The sequence below is a fragment of the Phytophthora infestans genome, genomic scaffold, assembly GCF_000142945.1.
Source record: "Phytophthora infestans T30-4 supercont1.2 genomic scaffold, whole genome shotgun sequence".
NCBI lineage: Eukaryota > Oomycota > Peronosporomycetes > Peronosporales > Peronosporaceae > Phytophthora > Phytophthora infestans.
In genome coordinates, this window is record NW_003303757.1 from 1,093,949 (window position 1) to 1,112,991 (window position 19,043).

The following is a 19,043-nucleotide window of genomic DNA, read 5'->3' on the forward strand; positions in this document are numbered from 1 at the left end:
TACTACAGCACCGACTCTGGGGATAACCTTCGTGTAGTCGTTCCTCATGATGAGGATCTAAAGTATCGAATCCTCTATGAGGTTCATGATACGCCCGTGGGCGGGCACTTAGGTCAGGAGAAGACCTATGGCTCGGTGAGCCCGACGTACCGGTGGCCCAAGATGTATAAGTGGGTCGGCACCTGTGTACGCACGTGTGAGACGTGTCAACGGACAAACTCCGCGCCGAGCACAGCAGCGCCGTTGGCGAGTTTGCCTGTCCCTAAGGGATGTTGGCAGTCCATGAGTTTGGACTTTGTGTTTGGCCTTCCCAAGGATAAGACGAGAAGCACGGGTATTGCGGTCCTTGTAGACCGATTGAGCAAGATGGCTCATTTATCGGCGGTGCCGGACACCATTGAAGGTAAAGATACAGCTCTGCTGTTTTTAGACTGAGTCTTTCGCCAACATGGCTTGCCCGAGGGAATTGTCTCGGATCGAGACCCACACATCACCGTGAAGTTCTGGACGTCCCTCTTCAGAGTGCTCGGCTCTCGTTTGGACATGTCCACAGCGAACCATCCGCAGACCGACGGTCATACCGAATGCGCGAATCGCGTTGTGGGGGATATCCTCCGGAGCGTATGCGCTGAGGCGCCAAAACGCTGGAGCCAGATGCTCCCACTCGTTGAGCTCGCATTAATAATGCAGTGCATCGACAGGCTACACTCCGTTCTATGTGATCAGATTGGCGAACCCTCACGTCCCACGGACGCCGCCACGCAGTGGCTCAGGGCTTGATGGGGGAGGGATAGCCGAGCGGCTAGCAGATGTCAGCCCTGTTGCGGCTCACAAGCAAGTCGATGACTTTGTCTCTTTGAGACTGAGCGTAATGCGCCAGGTACGTGACGCTATGGCTGAAAGCAAGGACACACATAAAGAACATCCAGATGCCAAGGGCAGACGCAATGAAGAAAGGTTAGAGGTCGGAGACCAAGTTTTTTTTTAAACTAAAAACTTAGCTACTCATACAGTGTGTGCAGTCTTCAAGACAAAATTGAGACCACGGTTCATAGGACCGTTCAAGGTCGTGACCAAGAAGGGCCTAGCGTACACGCTTAACCTTCTGAAGAAGATGCGCTCGCACCCGGTCTTCTACGCTGACTTGCTCAAGCCATATCAGGACCCTGCTCAGGTGAGAGCGGAGGTGCTGGCACCAACGGCGACTGGGCCACGACAGGCTGAGCGACAGCAGGTGGCGGGGCCACAAGACGCAACAGCAAGTCGAGCTGACCTCGCAGCTGAGCGACTTGACGCTCAAGGTCCGCGACTCGGTTCTAAAGCGACCGTGATTGCTCAAACCAGTCCACACGGTGGTTAGTCTCATCGAGACCATCTGCGAGGCGACTCAGGGAGTCAGTTGTATCATGCAGATACTGGCTCAGAGAGCCCACGCGCCGCTTCAGCGCGAACTCGTCGCTACTACTCGCGACGCGAGAGTCCAGCTGAGGATCGGTCTCCTCCAGCTCTGCTCGACGAGCACGGCGAGCTCCACTACCATGTGGAACGCCTTAAAGCGAGGCGCAGGCGCCAGGGTCGTACGCAGTACCTTGTGAAATGGAGGGGTTATCCTCACTCACAAAACGCTTGAGAGTTTGAGGTTGCCCTCCGACAGGACTACCCTGACGTCGTCGACGCTTTTATTCGAGCACACCCACTGCTTCGCCGCTACGGCATACGACCGCGTCGTCAGGCGCCGAGCGCTTCCCGCCGCTAGAACGCGGGGATGACAGGTCGGTAGCTGAGCTCAGGATCCGACCAGTAGCTGTAGCAGCCGGCTCGTAGGAATGAGAGGTGCTCGCAGCATGAGCGGGAGGCAGTGACGCCTCGTGGTGATGGAACAGTGTCCCGAGAGTTGTCGGAGGGCTTTCGACTTAGCGAAGTCTAGCGCAAACGTCTCTCAAGACGAATATCGGTCTCAAAGAAACTTGCTCGAAGAGCATTGTAGGAGGGGAGACGTCGAGCCCTCTCCACCCAGCTTCCAAATTGGCTTCGTAAGCACGCTGGGGTTCCTAAACGCTGAGAACAACCGGAATGATTCATATGGAGGGTACTGGTGGGCGGTTGAGCTGCATTTTCAGGCGCGCCTGATACTCCCGAGGGGCTGTGACTTGTGAAGTCAGATATCCCCTCTCGAAGCCGGTGCCGCTGCACTTGCTGATCAGCGGTCGAGGCCGCAGGCTCACTCGTGTACGTGTTTAGCGGCTACTGCGCCGCGAGGCGGGTCGCTTCGGCAGGGTTCCGCGTCTGGAAGCCGTAGTCACGGCGTGACGTGAGACCAAGTGGTCGGACCACAGGTCGGAGCGACTGTGAGCGCTGCTCCTTGGACAGCTGACGGCCTTGGGCCTCGTTCAGGTCATTCGTAATGAAGTTGTGATCGTATCGATCTTCCTCGTCGTACCGCGACGATAGTAGTGGCGCATCGCGCAGCGCACGAATCGGATTCGAACGTTCAGAGAACGGATGCGGTGTCCGCAGGTATCTTGTTGTTGGAGATCGTGCCGCCGAGCGGTTAGACTCACAGAGGCTGCTGGAGAAGACGCGGCACCAGTGTGCGACCTTGGAGAGGTTGGGTTGGAGTGGGACTCGCTGCCCATGGGATCGTCGTAGTCGACTTAATCCTCTTCAAGCTCCGAGAACGATACATCGTTACCTCTGGGCAGCGCCCGCAGCTCTGACGAGCTTTGAGCTTCGCTCTCTTCACGTTGACGGCTCATGGAGCGTTGTCCTTGTCGACGACGATACTCTTGGTGGTATTTCGCCACCGAAAGAGAAGCAGATGCTCTTGGAGCAGCTCCAAAGCGCAGGTGTGGGTCAGAGACCGTCGGGGCAGGGGAGGCGCGACGCGCTGGAGACGTTGGGCCGTAGGCCGTAGTCGAAGTGCCAGGCATCAAGGATGCGAAAGCGTTCGTGAGCTCGCGAAGCTGCAGAACGCAGAGGTGAGGTCTAGTGACCTCCGCCGTCTTGACAGGACGTGACCTCACCAAGAAGGGTTTCGAAAGCGAAATGGTTTCATCTTAGTGGATGAGAGTGTAACGGTTGTTACATGGTGTGAAACACACTGGGGTACAAAGTACCTGAAGCGTTAACAAACTCTCAGTACATAAGTTGGATAGTTAACAAGGTCTCTCAATACGATGGCTGAAAGCCACACGTTATGTATTTCATTAGGTCTAACTATGCTTGATAGTTAAACAGATACATTACCCCTAAGCGGCTTGGCCGCAATAATAGTAAATAAAACACTTCTGGTTTTGAAGCAAAAAAGTTAAGGTATTAACTTTGAGCCCTGGTTGTGGGCTGTAAGTGTCCTTTGGATACGGAGCTTAGTACTAGTGACTCTTGGAGTTCAACGTCTTCCTCTGACGCTAAAGTTACGATAGCCCCACTGCACTGCCGGCGCCGAGGATCGCGTAACTGCAAGAGATATTTAAGCTAAAGGGACGGATGCAACCGAGAGTGCGACGACCGAGGAGTGTTAGATTGGGACCGTGAAATTACGGCCCATTAAGAAGGACCGGTTTGGGAGTCGACTATACGGATAAGCACAGACAAGAGGCATGGATGGTTGCCAGAGATGTTTGGTTATCGGCAAATATCACTTCTTCATTTTTACAATACCAACCCTGCATAACAAGAGGGGGGGGGTCACTCGGTCAATAAGTGGACCAATTCCTAGCTTTTTTCGCGAGTTGTACAATTAACCCTTTAACTTCGTTGGAAGAGGGGGCACGGTTAGTAAAACAAAATACATGTAACGACATTTCCGTTGCCAAGCTATGAGACAATTTTGTATTTAGTGTGTAGTGGTTTTGCTGGCTCCGCCCGTGCCAACTTTGGGGCCACAAATGGATTCAGCTTAAGATACCGTCTAGCCAGGGGTTCTCCAATACGGTATTATACGGAATTGACGGTGTGTAACGGGGTCACACAGCACCTTGCGCTAGAGGAAGTTATCTTTCGAGAGTATACAAACTCTCAGTGAACGGCAGCTCACAGGTTCCCTCTTTATTCAAAAGAGAGCGAAGTGACCTAATTAAGGTAGAATGTAAACTGCATATATTTATAGGTAGAATAAAACTTGGGTTTAATACAAACTATAAGTCACCTATAGAAATGCAATGTCGTTAACCAATGGTTGGCTTTGAACGACCTTGGTACTTTGTACCAAATATCCCGAAGTATGACGTGTCATACTTCTGAAGTTCTGTGTGACGTGTCACACTTCATGTAACCAGGGTACACATAGGGCTACGTACCCCGTTACATCCTCCCCCACTTAGGTTCGGTTTACCGACCAATCAGAATGAAGAGGTGTTCGTCACAAACTCTCATTCTCAAAGTCGAAAACCATCGACTTGGCCTGGCGAGCGCGGCGGAGGCTCACTTCACAGTTAGGGCCTCGAGCAGCAGTCCGTACGCTCTTCTTCTAGGTCTTCCACTTCGACCGTTAACCATGCCTCGTGGCACTGCAAAGAGCGGTGCGAAGACACGCTCCAAGGCTGCTGCCGTAAAGGCGCAAGCCAAGAGCACTAAGCCTCACGGCAAAGGCTCGGCACTTCAGGAGGCTACTCAGGTGGCCTCCGAGGCGATCGGTTCCTCGCGTGACGCGGCTGTGGACAAGCGAGCAAGCAAGCGCCGCAGCCCGTCGCCCTCGGCCTCTCCATACAATCGTCCGAGCCCTCGGTTCGTAGAACGTGAGTTCAACTCTGGCAGTGAGGACGAAGCCGAGTCCGAGAGCACGCACGATGCTCCTGCGGGCTCTGTGGGAGGGCACAGCCCAGTGCCCAGTGAGCACAAGGACGACAGCGTGCAGTCGCTCGCAAGTGATCAAGGTGATCACAGTCCCAGAACGTCTGTGCGCTCTGAGAGTCCGGCCGTCAAGGCTAAGGGCACTCCCAAAGCTGGTGGCGATGAGGAAGAGAATCCTCGCTAACGTCTCTCGCTTGCCGAGGGTCCTGCGCGTGCTAAGGCCTCTAAAGCCGAAGGCGCCAAACCCTCAAAGAAGCGTACAGCCTCTAAGTCTCCACTCCGCGAGGAGAAGGAGTCTCGACACTCCCATCGGGGCATCTTCGACTCCTCGGATGAAGAGGAGGAGAAGGAGGAAGAAGTTGAGGAGGGTGCTATCTCTGAGCCCCGGGAGGTCTCGAATGACCTCGACCAGCAGCAGGAGGATTTCCAAGCTGCCCAGCGTGTGCGTGGGGGTTCGGTGGTGGCACCCGTCAGCCAGGGAGCTGCCATCAACTCAAGAGGGTATTGGCCTCCCGAGGAGAATTCTGGGGCTGACCTCTTCTTAGAGCTCCTCGTCGCTCCCCGTGGCCTTGTGGGCGGCCACACCTCTAGGGGCATCTACGAACGTGCCCTTGTTCAGAAAGAACAGTTGTTCGTTGACAACTTGGAGGCTGCTCGGTGTGTGCTTCTCGCGCCACACCGCATTCCCCTTAAGGACTTCACGACTTGTCGTAAGAAGCCCGAGAACCGGGGTGGTCTCTATCCTCTTTGGGGATACCCCTGGGTTATGCCCGAGAGCTGTCCCACCTGGAGTTCTTGTGAGGACATGTTCTGGGCGTGGGTAGAGTTTCTCAAGTACTCACTCACGGAGTTACGGGAACTCCATAAGGATCAGCTGCTGTCCCGCATCCTGGGCCAGCGTGATCTTCGTGTTAGGTTTGCCCACTTGGTCAGCAAGCGCATGCTGCAAGGGACATCCTGAAGCGCGCGGCTTCCAGCGCTCACGATGAGCGCGGGTACGGAATGTATTCATCGTCCGTACCCCGTTCGGGCAAGAAGCCCCGGACTACTTATGAAGCTGCCGCCGCTTCTGTTCCCAGATTGCGACAGCCTTCGGGCAGTCAATCAGGAGCCGTTCAATCGGCTCCCACGAGTTCTCGGAGTGGGCATAACCCCTCCACTTCACGAGGAGCTGTCGCTTACCGCGACGCCGTTGCTCCTGGAGGATCCGCTCCACGTGGAAGAGGACTTCTCCATTTCGGTCAAGCAGGGGCGGAAGTGCCCTCGTACGAGTACGAGTACTCGTCGCCTTCCGAACGCCACTTTCGTTCGGGTGCTCCGGCTGCGGGTCCGACACAAGGCCCTGAGGTTGACCGCCTCCGTCAACGTGTCCTCGTGCTCGAGATTACACTTGGCCTTGAGACTGGCGGTGATGCTGCCGCCCAGGACGGGAAATCAGGGCGAGCTCGCTCGTCTTGCGGGCCACCTGGACCTGTTGGAGCGAGAGGTCGCGAGCCTGCATCTGCGGGTGAATCGTCGGGCCTCTTCGGCCGATCTGGACGAGGCCTTTCGCATGATCCGACGGATCGAGGCTCTGTTGCCACGTCCGGAGCCGCCTGCGGCACACTCCCAGACGTATGCGTATGGTGCGTACCTGGCGTACTCAGCGTACTCGGCGCATGGCTCCGGGGTCCGTTCGTATGGAGCCCCTCCGGCGTACGGTCTTAAACCGCATCCTTGCCGTTCCGACCGAGGCTTGGGTGCCTGCTCCGACGCCTTCGTCGACGTCTGTGGCCCGCCCTCGCTTCGAGGAGCTGGGTCAAGGTGGGTCTGCGAGTCAGTAACCCCCTGCGGATCAAAGTACCGCCTAAGACGTCCAACATAGAACGTCGGGTGCGTCGTCATTGACTTTGGCAGGTCGCTGGTGTACGACGCACCATGTCTGGCCAGGACTGAAAATGGTCCGATGAAGCGGTGCTTCAGCTTGTTGCTGCCGACAGAGCTGACAGTGTCAAGAAGTAGGTTCCTCGTGTCTAGTAACACTAAGTCCCCCATTTTAAATACACTAAAGTTTCCTCTTCCATGTTTGTCGGAGTACTCCTTTTGCTTATCTTGGGCCGCTGCCATGGCATCGCGGACCCTGCTGACAACGCTTAGCTTGGTATCCATAAAGGATTCCACTTGTTTCTGCAGCGAAACTGGTCTCACATCCGAGACCTGGGAGGAAAGGGCTTTCCGAGCCTCTCCCCCACTTAGAATAGAGGAGTCAGTGTCTCCTCGAAGAGTGAGAGGCACTCTGGGGTGACGGAAGCCGTTCAAGTAGAACGGCGTGAGCCCCGTAGACGCGTGCACCGCGTTGTTGAGCGCAAGCTCAACAACTGGAAGCTACGTCGACCACGTACGTGGTGCTGCCGCGCACACACTGCGCAGAGTGTCCTCGAGCACTCGATTGACGCGCTCTGTCTGGCCGTCTGTCTGTGGATGATCCGCAGTGGACATCTGCAGACGAGTTCCCAGTAAAGGGAACAGCGTTTTCCAAAACGCAGCAGTGAACCGTGGGTCTCGGTCCGAGCCAATCGTCTCCGGGAGACCGTGATAGCGGAACACGCCATCGACCAACAACCTTGCGGTTTGTTCGCCCGTAACAGTGACGGGAACCGGAGCAGGATGTACCATCTTGCTCAGCCGACACACGCACACCAAAATTCCGGTGTTGCCGTGTCCGTTGGCGGGAAGCCCAAAGATGAAGTCAAGACTCATCGACTTCCAACAGTCAGCCGGTACGGTCAGGCTCTGTAGTGGAGCCGAAGAGTGCCATGCGGGTTTGACCCGCTGACATGTTTCACATGTCTTACATACCGGGCGACCCACTTGTACATGTGGGTCCACCAAAAGGCCTGAGAGACCGACAGAAAAAGTCTTCTCGCGGCACAAGTGGCCGCTGGAGGGAGCGTCGTGCGCCTCCGCGAGGATGTCGAACCTCAGATCCTCGTCGTTGGGTACGACCACCCGTGGAGGTTTATTGGGCTCCACCCGGTAATAGAGGAGGCCATCCTTCAACTCATATCGGTGGAGCCATGAGCGCTGTCGCGACGAGAGCCAGTCGGACTTCGCGCTCGGTCCTGCCATAAGGAACTTGACGATAGGCGCGACGGCCTCATCGTCCCGATACGCCATGCGTATCCGATCATATAGATCCGTTGTCACCCGTGTGATGTGGGCCAGCTCATAGTCAGGACGCCGAGAGAGGGCGTCCGCAAGCACGTTGAGCTTGCCCGGCTTGTATTCGACGCGGAAGTTGTACTTCACGAAGAAGGACAGCCACGTCGCCATCCTTTGGGAGAGGTGAGGCGAGTTAGTCGCCGTCCTCAAGGATGCGTGGTCTGTGTAGATCACATAGGGCCTTGATCCCAAAAGGTGAACCCGAAACTTCACAAGGGCCTACTTCATTGTCAGGAGCTCCTTGTCGTGGACAGGGTAGTTCCGCTCGGCGGCTTTGAGCTGCCTGGACTGGAACGAGATGACTCGTTCGTGTCCAGCCGTCTCGGCCTGCAGCAATGCACATCCGATGGCGTAATCGGAGGCATCGCAGACGACGCTAAACGGCTTCGTCTCGTCCAGCAGGGCCAGGACAGGGGCCTCTTGGAGACTGGCCTTGATGCTGTAAAAGGCTACTGGTGCTCTTGCTCCCAGCGCCAGTCGACGTCCTTCTGAAGGAGGCTCGACAAGGGCTTAGCGAAGCCCGCGTACCCTGCGCTGTACTTGTGAAGGTAGTTGGCCAAGCCCAACCACTTTCGAAGGTCCTTTTGGGATCGGGGCGTCGGCTATGCTGCTATGGCCTTGACCTTGTCTGGGTCAGCCCGAACGCCCACGTTGCTTACGAAGCAACCGAGAACTTTAATCTCTGGTGACGGGAAAACGCACTTGTCGATGTTGGCGTAGAGCTTGTTCGCTCGCATTACGTCCAACACTCGACAGAGGTGTCCTAGATGCACCTCCATGGCCGTCTTGCCTCCCTCGGCACGGCTATGGACGAATGTGTCGTCGAAGTACGTCTGTACGAAGGTACGCAAAGGGCGGAGCAATTGCGTCACCAGGCGATTGAACGTCACCGGGGCGTTAGACATGCCCTGCGGCATGACGAGTCACTCCCAAAGCATGCCGCTTGGAATGCTCACCGCGGTGAGCGGGATGTCACTCTCCCGCATCAGGATCTGGTAGTATCCGTCTACCAAATCCAGCGCACTGTACAGTACGCTCCCGGCCATGTTGTTTAACAACACATCCTTTCGTGGGATTGGTGTTTGGGCCGGCAGCGTCGCGTTGTTCAGCTTGTTGTAAGCATGAACTAGACGCCACTTTCCGTTCGGCTTCCGAACGCAGAAAGTCGGTGTCGAGTGCGGGGATTTCGACTCCCGCACCATGCCTGCCTTCGCTTTCGCGGCGAAGAAGGCATCAATGCCCTCGCACTGTTCGCGCGGGAGAGGCCATTGCCTCGTGACACAATAATTTGTGCTAGGCACAAATCGATCTCATTCCGTACTTCTCGATCTGGTGGGAGTTGGGTCGGTGGGTGCTTGTTCACCACGCGTACTCCGTCACCAAGGGATACACCGGATCCTTGGGGTTCTTAAGGATCGCGGAGCCCAAGCGCGTCTGACGCTTCTTGTTCAGGTCTTCCAGGACGTTTTCGTCCAAGACAGAGGAGGAGTTCAGCTCCTCCCGAGTGGTCTCAGGTCTCATGAGCACCATCTCGGCAATCTCCCCAGTCTTGAGGTTGGCCAGGAAAGACTCGGCCGTCATTTCCTCGAGGTTCAGCATCTCTGTAACCCCTGGCAACGGTTCCAAGTGGACACCAGATGACTTGACGGGTAACTCGGTCTCGCCATCGAAGATGTGATAACACTCTTCCACCGGGCTTGTCGGAGGAGCCCGGGACCTGGACGCCGAGTCGCTTGAAGCGACGTCGATCTGAACGAAGTTCGGATCGACTTGAGGCGGCGGCGGCGTCGTTGACGACGGCGACCGTGACGTGGAGCTTTGCTGTCCACGTCTAGGGACGTCGGCGCTACGACATCCGAGGCACTCGTGGCCTCGTGTGGTACTATGTTACCCACACAGGAAGTGTTCAACGTCTTCCTCTTCAGTTAAGGTCTGCGCGACCGCGTGTGGCACTGTGTTACCCACACAGGAAGCGTATCCGACGTCTTCCTCTTCAGTCAAGGTCTGGGCGACCGTGTGTGGAACTCTGTTACTCACTCTGAACACGCTGTTCTCGGTGTTCATGACAGCTGCAGCTGTCTGCGGAACTAAATTATCCGCTTGTGGACCTAAGTTACCCACTTGACCAGCGCCTGTTCTGGGCGCTGCCACCGTCAAAACATCCTCGGAGTCGTCATATACGTCGACGATTCCCAAGCATCTGCCGGATGCTTTGGTACCCTGGCAACCCTTGCGGGCGCCCCGGATCCTGACAGAGGTGAGAACATGACTCACCGATGCTCTGCCAGACTGCGCAGGGCGGCTGGCACCGATTGCCTTGCCTCGCCAGTCGATCCAGGGCTCGTGCTTCTCAAGCCAGGGCATGCCCAGGATCATATCATATGGATCCATATCGAGGACAGTGAACTGTTCGAGGCTGTCAAAGTCTTCAAACTTGACGGCCAGATCCACTTGGACGTTGGGGACAGTGACGACCTTCCCGTCGGCCAGTCGCACTGACACCGTCCCGTTGCCCTTGCTTTCTCTCAAAGCTTCGGACAACTTGTTGCTGTTACGAGCAACCGTCTGGCGGCGTGCGAAATTCTTCGACGCCCCAGAGTCAATCAAGATTCTAAAGGGATGATCGTATCCCCGTACACATCCGTGTACTACGAGCAACCCGCCGCTGCTCTTCGCCGATTCGAGAGTGCGAAGACTCTCAGGGGCTAAGTCCCCGTGGTACGCGCCACCCGCGCACCCATCACGAAGACTTAGTTCTTCCCCAGTAGGGCGCCCCGCCCCTACTGGTTCCCTGCGTTCCCCTGACCCCGGGATCCTGGCTTCTGCCAGCAACCCTTGAGGACGGGCTTTAGAAAGGACCGTCTGCGGAGTCTTTCCGCGGGATCGTCGCGCTTGATGTGGCCCATCTTCCCGCAGCCGAAGTAGCGGGTGTCACGCTGTTCGGCGGACCCCAGCTCCATGGGAACTGGTCCGTTGGGGCTTGTTCGACCGGAGGCCGACAAGGAACTTCCAGGCCACGCTGAGGCCGGCATACGCGCCTGGCGATGGCTGTACTCTTCTTGAAGAGCCACTAGATTTGCCTCTTCAAGGGTGCTTGCCTGCACCCGGAGCAGCTGAGTGCGTGCGGGGCCCACTCGAAGGCCGTCCATGAACACAGTCATCTTGATGTGTTCATTGAGTGGGTTTCCCACTAGGGACGCCGTGAGCTCCCGTATCTCTTGCACATACTCGTGCAGTTCGCGCCTTCCTTGTTTACACGCGAGGAAGCGCGAACGCTGGCGGTACTCGTAGTTCGCCGGGAGGAACGCGGCTCGGAGCTGTTCGCACAGCTGAGCCCAGGATGTGAAACATCCAGGGGATGTTGCTTCCCGAGTGTACACCCAACTCTTAGCACGACCGCTAAGGTTGGAGAGTGCAAAAGCAACACGCAGTTGCTCGGTCGAGATCAGAGCCGCGTCCATCGCGAGCTCTACTTCTCGGACCCAGAAGTGAAGGTTCTCGCCTTCCTTCCCTTCATGCGGCTTAACCTTCAGCCGTATTGGCTTCAGATGAGGCGAATTTGCTTCTGCCACCAGAGCCTGCAGTTTCTCCCGCACATGCACAATGAGGCCCTGCTCGTACGCGTCAAACGCATTGACGCGCTCGATCTGCTCGGCCGGTGTTGACACCACCAGGCTTTGCAGGGCCTCCATCCCGAATATGCCTGCCATCTTTCGACCCGACTCGAACTGAGAGTCGATCATTGGGGAGAAGTCGTTCCTGTCCATGGCAACGAACTTCGGAGAGGTTCAGGTAGTCTACCCGCGGTGGCGTGGATTGACTACGAGTGCTACCAAGTGTGAAGGGGTCACACAGCACCTTGCGCTAGAGGAAGTTATCTTCCGAGAGTATACAAACTCTCAGTGAACGGCAGTTCACAGGTCCCCTCTTTATTCAAAAGAGAGCGAAGTGACCTAATTAAGGTAGAATGTAAACTGCGTATATTTATAGGTAGATTAAAGCTTGGGTTTAATACAAACTATAAGTCACCTATAGAAATGCAATGTCGTTAACCAATGGTTGGCTTTGAACGACCTTGGTACTTTGTACCAAATATCCCGAAGTATGACGTGTCATACTTCTGAAGTGTGACGTGTCACACTTCATGTAACCAGAGTACACTTAGGGCTACGTACCCCGTTACACGGTGGGTCAGCACAATAATAAAAAAGGAAATTCCACAATTACCAATACAGCAAAAACTGCAGTAAGTATAGCAATATTGCTTACAGCTCTGCGTCCCAACTAAAGCTAACGTCGCCACATCCCATAAATCTCTGTTTGCACGCAAAAATATAATCAGCTCAAAGTTGGCAGGCAACATGCATGTCGCTGAGGGGCTCGTAGGAGTAAGCAGTCCGTTGCAAGTTGCTTGTTTGTGGACTCTGAAGTAATGATTGGATATCAGATTCATACATGTATCTACTACGCAGGAGCTAGTAAGGACAATACAGACAACAAGAAATGGTCTGACGTCCAATTGATTCGTGAATGTTCTACTGTTGTCAATTCTATTGCAAATATTGGAGCCATATCATACTAATATTTTTTAAGAAAGCTGCAATAATCTGCTTTTATACATGTATTTCGAAAAAAATGATTTAACAACTTTTTAGCTTCAAAATGGCAAATTTGTAGTTCAATGTGGCAAAATGTAAATTCAAAGTCCCCTTATCGTGAAAAAAAAAGTGCTGATGCAATGCTGCCAATCACTTGTTGGATTGGAACATCACGCCGTTAACGCCATCAATTTCTCGGGTGGCAGTCAAAAATCCTGGCACCTGAAGCAGCATCTCAATAAAGAACGGCAAACCGAGTCGGTTATTTTCGCTAATCGACTAAGACCTGTACTATCTAATCACCTGTCATATTCTCTGAGGAGTACATATCGCTTTTGATCAATTTTCAGACCAAATTTTGCCATCTTGAACAAGGTGAAAAGGTAAAGTAATACTTCTGTTGAGACCCCCTGCGTCTACCGGTAGCGTATTCATCGATCGCATTTGCCAAGTACCGGTAATTTGTAGTTATATCCATCACTCAAATGGTTTCAGAATTGCTCGACGAATAGTTAGCATGATCGTTTTGACGTGGCTGTTATGTTGGCGGCGAGATGATTACGCTCTTCAGACAGTCATGCGAGGCAATCAACTGGTCCTGATTCCATCATTTCCAGCGTATTTTTACGAAGCGGTGAACTGATTTTACATTGAAGCTTCCTCCATGTTTTCTGAAGCAGATCGAAAGCGCTCGACGCGAGCATTTAATACTAGTACATGTTACTGCCGTAAAGTCTCGCGCGCCGGAGCAACATGTGGTAGAGTGAGGTCGGTCATTGTGTTCGTTATGTCCCTGGTGGTTAATAGCGTTTCACGACTAGCAGATTGTTGTCCTAGCTCGACGCAATGTTTTGAACGGGCAAGTTGAAATCATCACCAGTTGATGCAGCTTCAACGGTTGTGAGGAACTACAACGTTAGCCATGTTAGCTAAACCAGAATAAGGACCCGAATCCTAATCAATACACAAATTTTTATCGCTTGCGGTCTCTATAAACTGCTCAGCAGATCTCGGCGTCATCTGGTCGGCATCGGAAGCCCTGCACGATCTCCATGTCATGTAAAGCGCGTCGCTCGGGCGGCGGGAAAACCCAAGAGGCCCGCATGCCGTCCGTCCCGCAGATGACGCTCAGATGTCGCTCTAGTCTCGACGTGGACTTGTCCCCACCACGGCGAGCTGCAATCTGATCGGCGATCAATGTGAAGAGCGGGTCCTGATAAATATTATACAGCTCCATGGTGAGCATGAGCGAGCAGAAGATTCCAAACACGGCGGCAGCAGCCAGGATCCAGCCGCCCAACTTGCCAGGAAACTGGTCGCTCTGCAGGCCGCACGTGTACTTGCCACGCGAGCACATGGCGTACTGCATCAACACCAGCAGCGCCGCCTGCACACTTGTGGCCGTCACGTATAGCAGCATCAAGAGAAACGCCTTTTGGTTGCCGATCCCCACGCAATTGTTCACCCAGGGACTGCCCAGAAAACAACATTTATTGCATCAGTGCAGTGTTCTATGTTTGCATATAACATCCTTCTTACCAGTGGTGATCTTGGAGCACAATGCATCGTTCACAAGTATGGCAGTGCGTGGCCCTGTAAGACAGCAAGCAGGAGAGGGTCAGCTATAGCAATCTATATATTTTCTTACTAGCTTTGCGCACCTCGTTGGCCTGTAGATCTCGCATTCGTCGCAGTAGATGAGCAGCGAGCCGTCGTCCTCGCATTCCTCGTATTCATTCAGTGGCATCTCCTCCTCGATCTCCTCCACTTCGTCATCGCTCTGATCTTCTGCTTCTGCAGGTGGCAACCTCTGCAGCTTGAATGGCACCGTGCCGGGGTTGCTAGTGAGCACCACGATGTGGCACCAGAGGCACATGCCGAAGAGCCCCGTGAACCAGACCCCTTCGGTCAGCCCCATGAGTGACAACAGCCCCACCCACTGCGAAATAGACGCGAGAACCGCCACCAGTAAACCGAACACCAGCACCCAAGCGAATAGCGCGATCACGACGCCCGAGGGGTCCCACACGAACCACAGCGGGCGCCGACGGGCCAGCATGTTGCCGCTGCGTCTTGACGGCATGACTTAGATTTGCAATGAAAATTTAGGAAAATATTGCCAGTTTTAACCCAGAAAGGAACAAAATGCAATACAATACTGTACTGAATGGGCTCAGCGTCAAGCGCGGTCGTGTTAAAAACAGCTATTTACTGTATGTACACGTGCACTGTATCCCTGGATAGTTAAACATCCATTTATCGGGTGTACGGCAATCTGTGAAAGATAACCTTGGTTGATGGATGACCTGGCAAAAACTCTCGAGCCTCAACCACATTTACGTATTCATGTTGCCGGTTGCTACCTTCCTCCGAAACAGACGTGTACAGCTGACATTATGATGACTCGGTCAAGTTTCGAACGAAGTCTTGCTGCGCAATGACACACCATTTGGCTACCTTTGATCCCATAGTACTAGCTCTCAATTAGTACGATATTGACATTCACCAAACTATACAGCACATTATTTATTGCAATGACTTTCCTTCGCATTTTTACTTCAGCAATATCATTTATGAAGGCTTATTCTGTGTCAGAGTTCAATTGAAGATACTCTTGACTGTCCACAGTTTTTGTGCACAATTCGACCACCGTCCCGACACAACGACCAGCGCATACAACTCGATTGTCCATCCACGACCACGACCAAGACGCCAACCTGGTGGGGTAGTCTCCACTCGCCCCCATACGTGTCTCCAAGCGTCTGTCGCCAAGCACAAGTACTACACCATTTAACTTGTGCATGACGAGTCAGTTGAGCTAGTCGTCAACCGTTTCTTTGACGATTCTCTCGCCTGTCACATGGCCTCGCTCTCAATGTCATCCGGTATCTGGCTCAAAAGCTGCTCGTCGATGTCTTTATCGCCGTCCTCCGACGCTCTCTCACTGAGTATGGACTCTCTGCCCGCAGAGCTGCGTGGCGACCCAAGTGTGCTGCAGAGTACAGTGCCAGTGGACCCATTTGTGATGCAGGAGAGGCAGGAGTACACATTCTATGGGCTTGAGCAGGACGGAGCGCTGCGGCCTGGGGGCGAGGTGGCTCTAATGACGCGAAGAACAATTGGATTATTACTCAATTACGTAGGCATTGGCGCTCTGTATGGAGGCATCAACAGTCTCGTTGTGCCCTTCTTCAGCAACTATCTTCACCTACAGCAATACCAGGTCCGCGCGACTTCTACAGTTCTCAATACGGCGTGGACTTTCAAGGCCTTTGGTGGATTATTGACTGATAGTTTGAGGATATGTGGCTACAGACGGAAACCCTATTTGGTGTTTGGCTGGTTATTATGCTGTGCGAGTCTACTGTACCTCGGAGCGTCCGGGATGCCAAAAGCAGGAGATACATCCGCAGCGTGGAGGTATTTGCTGTTTATGACTCTGGGCACCATCGGATATTTCCTAGCAAACGTGGCAGCAGATGCCATTGTGGTGGAGATCGCACAGCGAGAGCCCCTACCAACAAGAGGACACGCGCAAGTGTCAATCTACGCTGCCAGAATGTCTGGAGCCATTATCATGGACTTGTTCGTGACGGGCACGCTCAATGGAGCGGCTTATGGGGGTAGTTTTTCGTGGTCGCTGGATTTAAACCAGGTTTTGTTGGTACTGGCAGCGTGCTCGTTGATCCCATTTGTGGGTTCTATTTGGTTTTTGCATGAAGACCCGACAGCTCAAACAGTACCCATTCTCTCCTTCTCCGACGCTGTTTCGTGTCCTGTACCGCCACCACGCAACCAAACGAACACTGCTCCTCTTGACCCGCCGTTGAATTTCAGAGAACGCTGCCATCTCGTCTGGAGATTGGTTCAAAGTCGTGTCATGTGGCAACTGCTGATGTTCGAACTCATTGCCAGTTTTTGTTTGACGATGGACTCGAATGCCGTCCCAGCGATTGAAGCGAACTGGGTGGACGTGGACCCTTGGCCGAAAGCGATCTCGCTAGCGGCGTGGAGCTTGGCGTTCATTGGAGGCTTGTTAGCGACTCGGCGCTACCTGTTGCGTGGATCGTGGACCAATCTCTATTGTCTTGCGACTGTATGGGTGCTAGGTGTCGATGTTGTGACTGTAGCGTGTACAGTCTTCGATGTGGTGAGGAGACGAAGTTTCTGGCTGTATATGCAGGTGCTTGCCGCTCCGGCTGTGGCTCTGCGGTTCATTGTTCAGTTGTTCCCGATTGTGGAGCTTGCCCCGCGTGGAATTGAGGGGACAACGTACGGCCTGGTGATCACTTTTCGAAATATGGCTATTCCTTTGGGCACGACAGCATATAAAGCCATTAATTCGCACTTCTCGGTCTCGGACGAGGACGTGCATCGTGACTCGGATTCCACAAGACTGCAGGTTACTTACACATACCTTATTGCATGGACCTTCCAGCTCATGAGTCTCGCTTTCATCGGACTGCTTCCTTGTCAGAAACTCGACGTGCAACAGCTGCGTTATTATGGAGGCTATAGTGCGTCGGGAGGGTGGCTTGTCGTCGCTGTGCTTTTCAGTGTGCTTACTTATGTGAACACTGCGAACGTCTTGACCCTGTTTGAGAGTACTGCTTGTCTTCGGATGGCTGGCGGCACAGGATGCGGGAGGTGAGGAAATTATCACAGTTAAAACGAATAAATTACTGTTAAATAAAATGTGTCGCGATCCAGTGCGATCATTGAGCTCCAATTTCGTTTCTTCGTCAGCACAAAAACTGACAACGGTAGTACCGTACTACTACACGTAGTATTAATTATTGGTGTAGTCGACGTTAGTGAACAGCTCTGCCTCTGTAGCATCCACAACAGGGAGCACAACATTCAGCATATAGCGACGAAGAAGTGCATGGTTGGGAGGAACGTTCGAAGTTGAGCGATCGAGATTAAAATGTGAAACATGGCAGCAAACTCTGCCGACTCAAGTAATTAAAACGTTGACGGGCGCCCGAAAAGAAGGTAAAGCGTGTAATCTTATCTTTGCCGACACTACCAATCGCGAAATTAATCTCTGCAAGTCCACTGAACTTCAGTGCTTCAGTCTGAAGCGGCGACGACAACGACGATTACGAACGACATGTATGATGGAAATGGGAAGAACAAACGTCGTCAGCACCTTTGCAAGGTATGCTCGGCAATGGCGACGCCCCAAACGAAAAGCTTTGAAAGCAGCTACTTCTGCCCCCGGTGCACTCAATCCCACGCCGGCTACGTACCTCTATGTAATCGCGTTCGGAGAGAGGATAGCGGCAACACGCTCACGTGCAGCCAGATTTGGCACCAGGTCTGGCGAAACGGAACTGCGATTCCAGCACACCTGAAGAAGCGCATACGCTTTCGCAAGCGTAAGCGCGCTGACGAAGAGAAAGAAGACAGTAGTTAGCTAGTTAGTAGTCAAATCAATAGACTGTTCGCTCACCAAACTTTTCGGCCGAAAATTTGGTGAGCGAACTTCTGCCGCGTAGCGATGAAGCTCCGGCGGCCATCCAAAATGGCGCGAAGCCGCCAATCTCACTTATCGTTTTGGAGGGGAAATACCTTACAGAAGACATTGCGATCTTTTTTTATTCTGCAGTAGCCAATCAAAACCCCAGATAATAGCGTATGGTGGATACATTGCGAAGTTTTTGTCCGTAGAAACGATGTCTTTGCACTTTTTCGCAGTGTCCACTCGCGAGACAGCTACCATTAGATAAATTGTTGCATTCTTCTGTCAATAGTTTAATCAGGATAAACCTTTATTCTGTATAATACAGAATAAAACCCCGCTTTAAAAGGGTTAAACCATTCCTCAATTTGCACCGGACAACACACTCTGATCGTCTCCGAAATATGAAGTCCGCCGTCATCTTCACGCTTCTGGCTGCCATGGCCACTGTCAACGCTCTAGTCACACATGATCTCAGACCTATATCGATTGGATCGGAGGAGAAGGACTGTCCCAAGTACTGCCTCGACATCGATGACCCGGTGGGTGATGAGGAAGGCAACATGTACTCGAACGAGTGCTACATGAAGCGAGCCAAGTGCGCGAAGAACAAGCCAACAGATCCTCCCTTCTGGAAGAACTTTAAGTTTTCTAACGATGGCTCCACCACCCAAGAGACCCCCAAAAGGAAATGCTCCAGTGGCTGCCCCGATGTTGAGCTGCCTGTCTGCGGCTCCGACGGTGTCAGATACGGCAACCCATGCGAGCTTAAGATCGCCGCCTGTGAGCACCCCGAGCTCAACATCGTCGAGGCTGTGGGTATGGGTTGCAGGAAGTCGAGGGTGCAACTTCACTAGGCATAATTGATGACGAGGGGGCCACAAAGTCCTTTGTGGGTAAAGCTTAGCTTGAATATACTCGTTCTTTGTCGTAAAAGATAGCATCGCTGATAATTCTGAGTTGTGTGCGTTTTTACGCTCGCTTTCAAC

The 19,043-nt window shown here is 53.4% G+C and overlaps 3 protein-coding genes across 3 annotated transcripts; 2 read left to right on the top strand and 1 right to left on the bottom strand.

Moving 5' to 3' along the window:
- Positions 1 to 13,590: 13,590 nt before the first annotated feature.
- Positions 13,591 to 14,649, bottom strand: PITG_01367 (palmitoyltransferase, putative; the record flags this gene model as incomplete). Its single annotated transcript, XM_002907991.1, has 4 exons — positions 13,591 to 14,062; positions 14,130 to 14,183; positions 14,252 to 14,352; positions 14,419 to 14,649. 4 exons carry the CDS (start codon positions 14,647 to 14,649, stop codon positions 13,591 to 13,593), a joined length of 858 nt encoding a protein of 285 aa, XP_002908037.1.
- Positions 14,650 to 15,465: 816 nt separating this feature from the next.
- On the top strand, positions 15,466 to 17,241 carry PITG_01368 (uncharacterized protein; the record flags this gene model as incomplete). Its single annotated transcript, XM_002907992.1, has 1 exon — positions 15,466 to 17,241. The coding sequence occupies one exon, from the start codon at positions 15,466 to 15,468 to the stop codon at positions 17,239 to 17,241; it is 1,776 nt and encodes a 591-aa protein (XP_002908038.1).
- A 1,217-nt stretch (positions 17,242 to 18,458) lies between these two features.
- PITG_01369 (protease inhibitor Epi2) lies at positions 18,459 to 18,911 on the top strand (the record flags this gene model as incomplete). Its single annotated transcript, XM_002907993.1, has 1 exon — positions 18,459 to 18,911. One exon carries the CDS (start codon positions 18,459 to 18,461, stop codon positions 18,909 to 18,911), a length of 453 nt encoding a protein of 150 aa, XP_002908039.1.
- Positions 18,912 to 19,043: the final 132 nt, after the last annotated feature.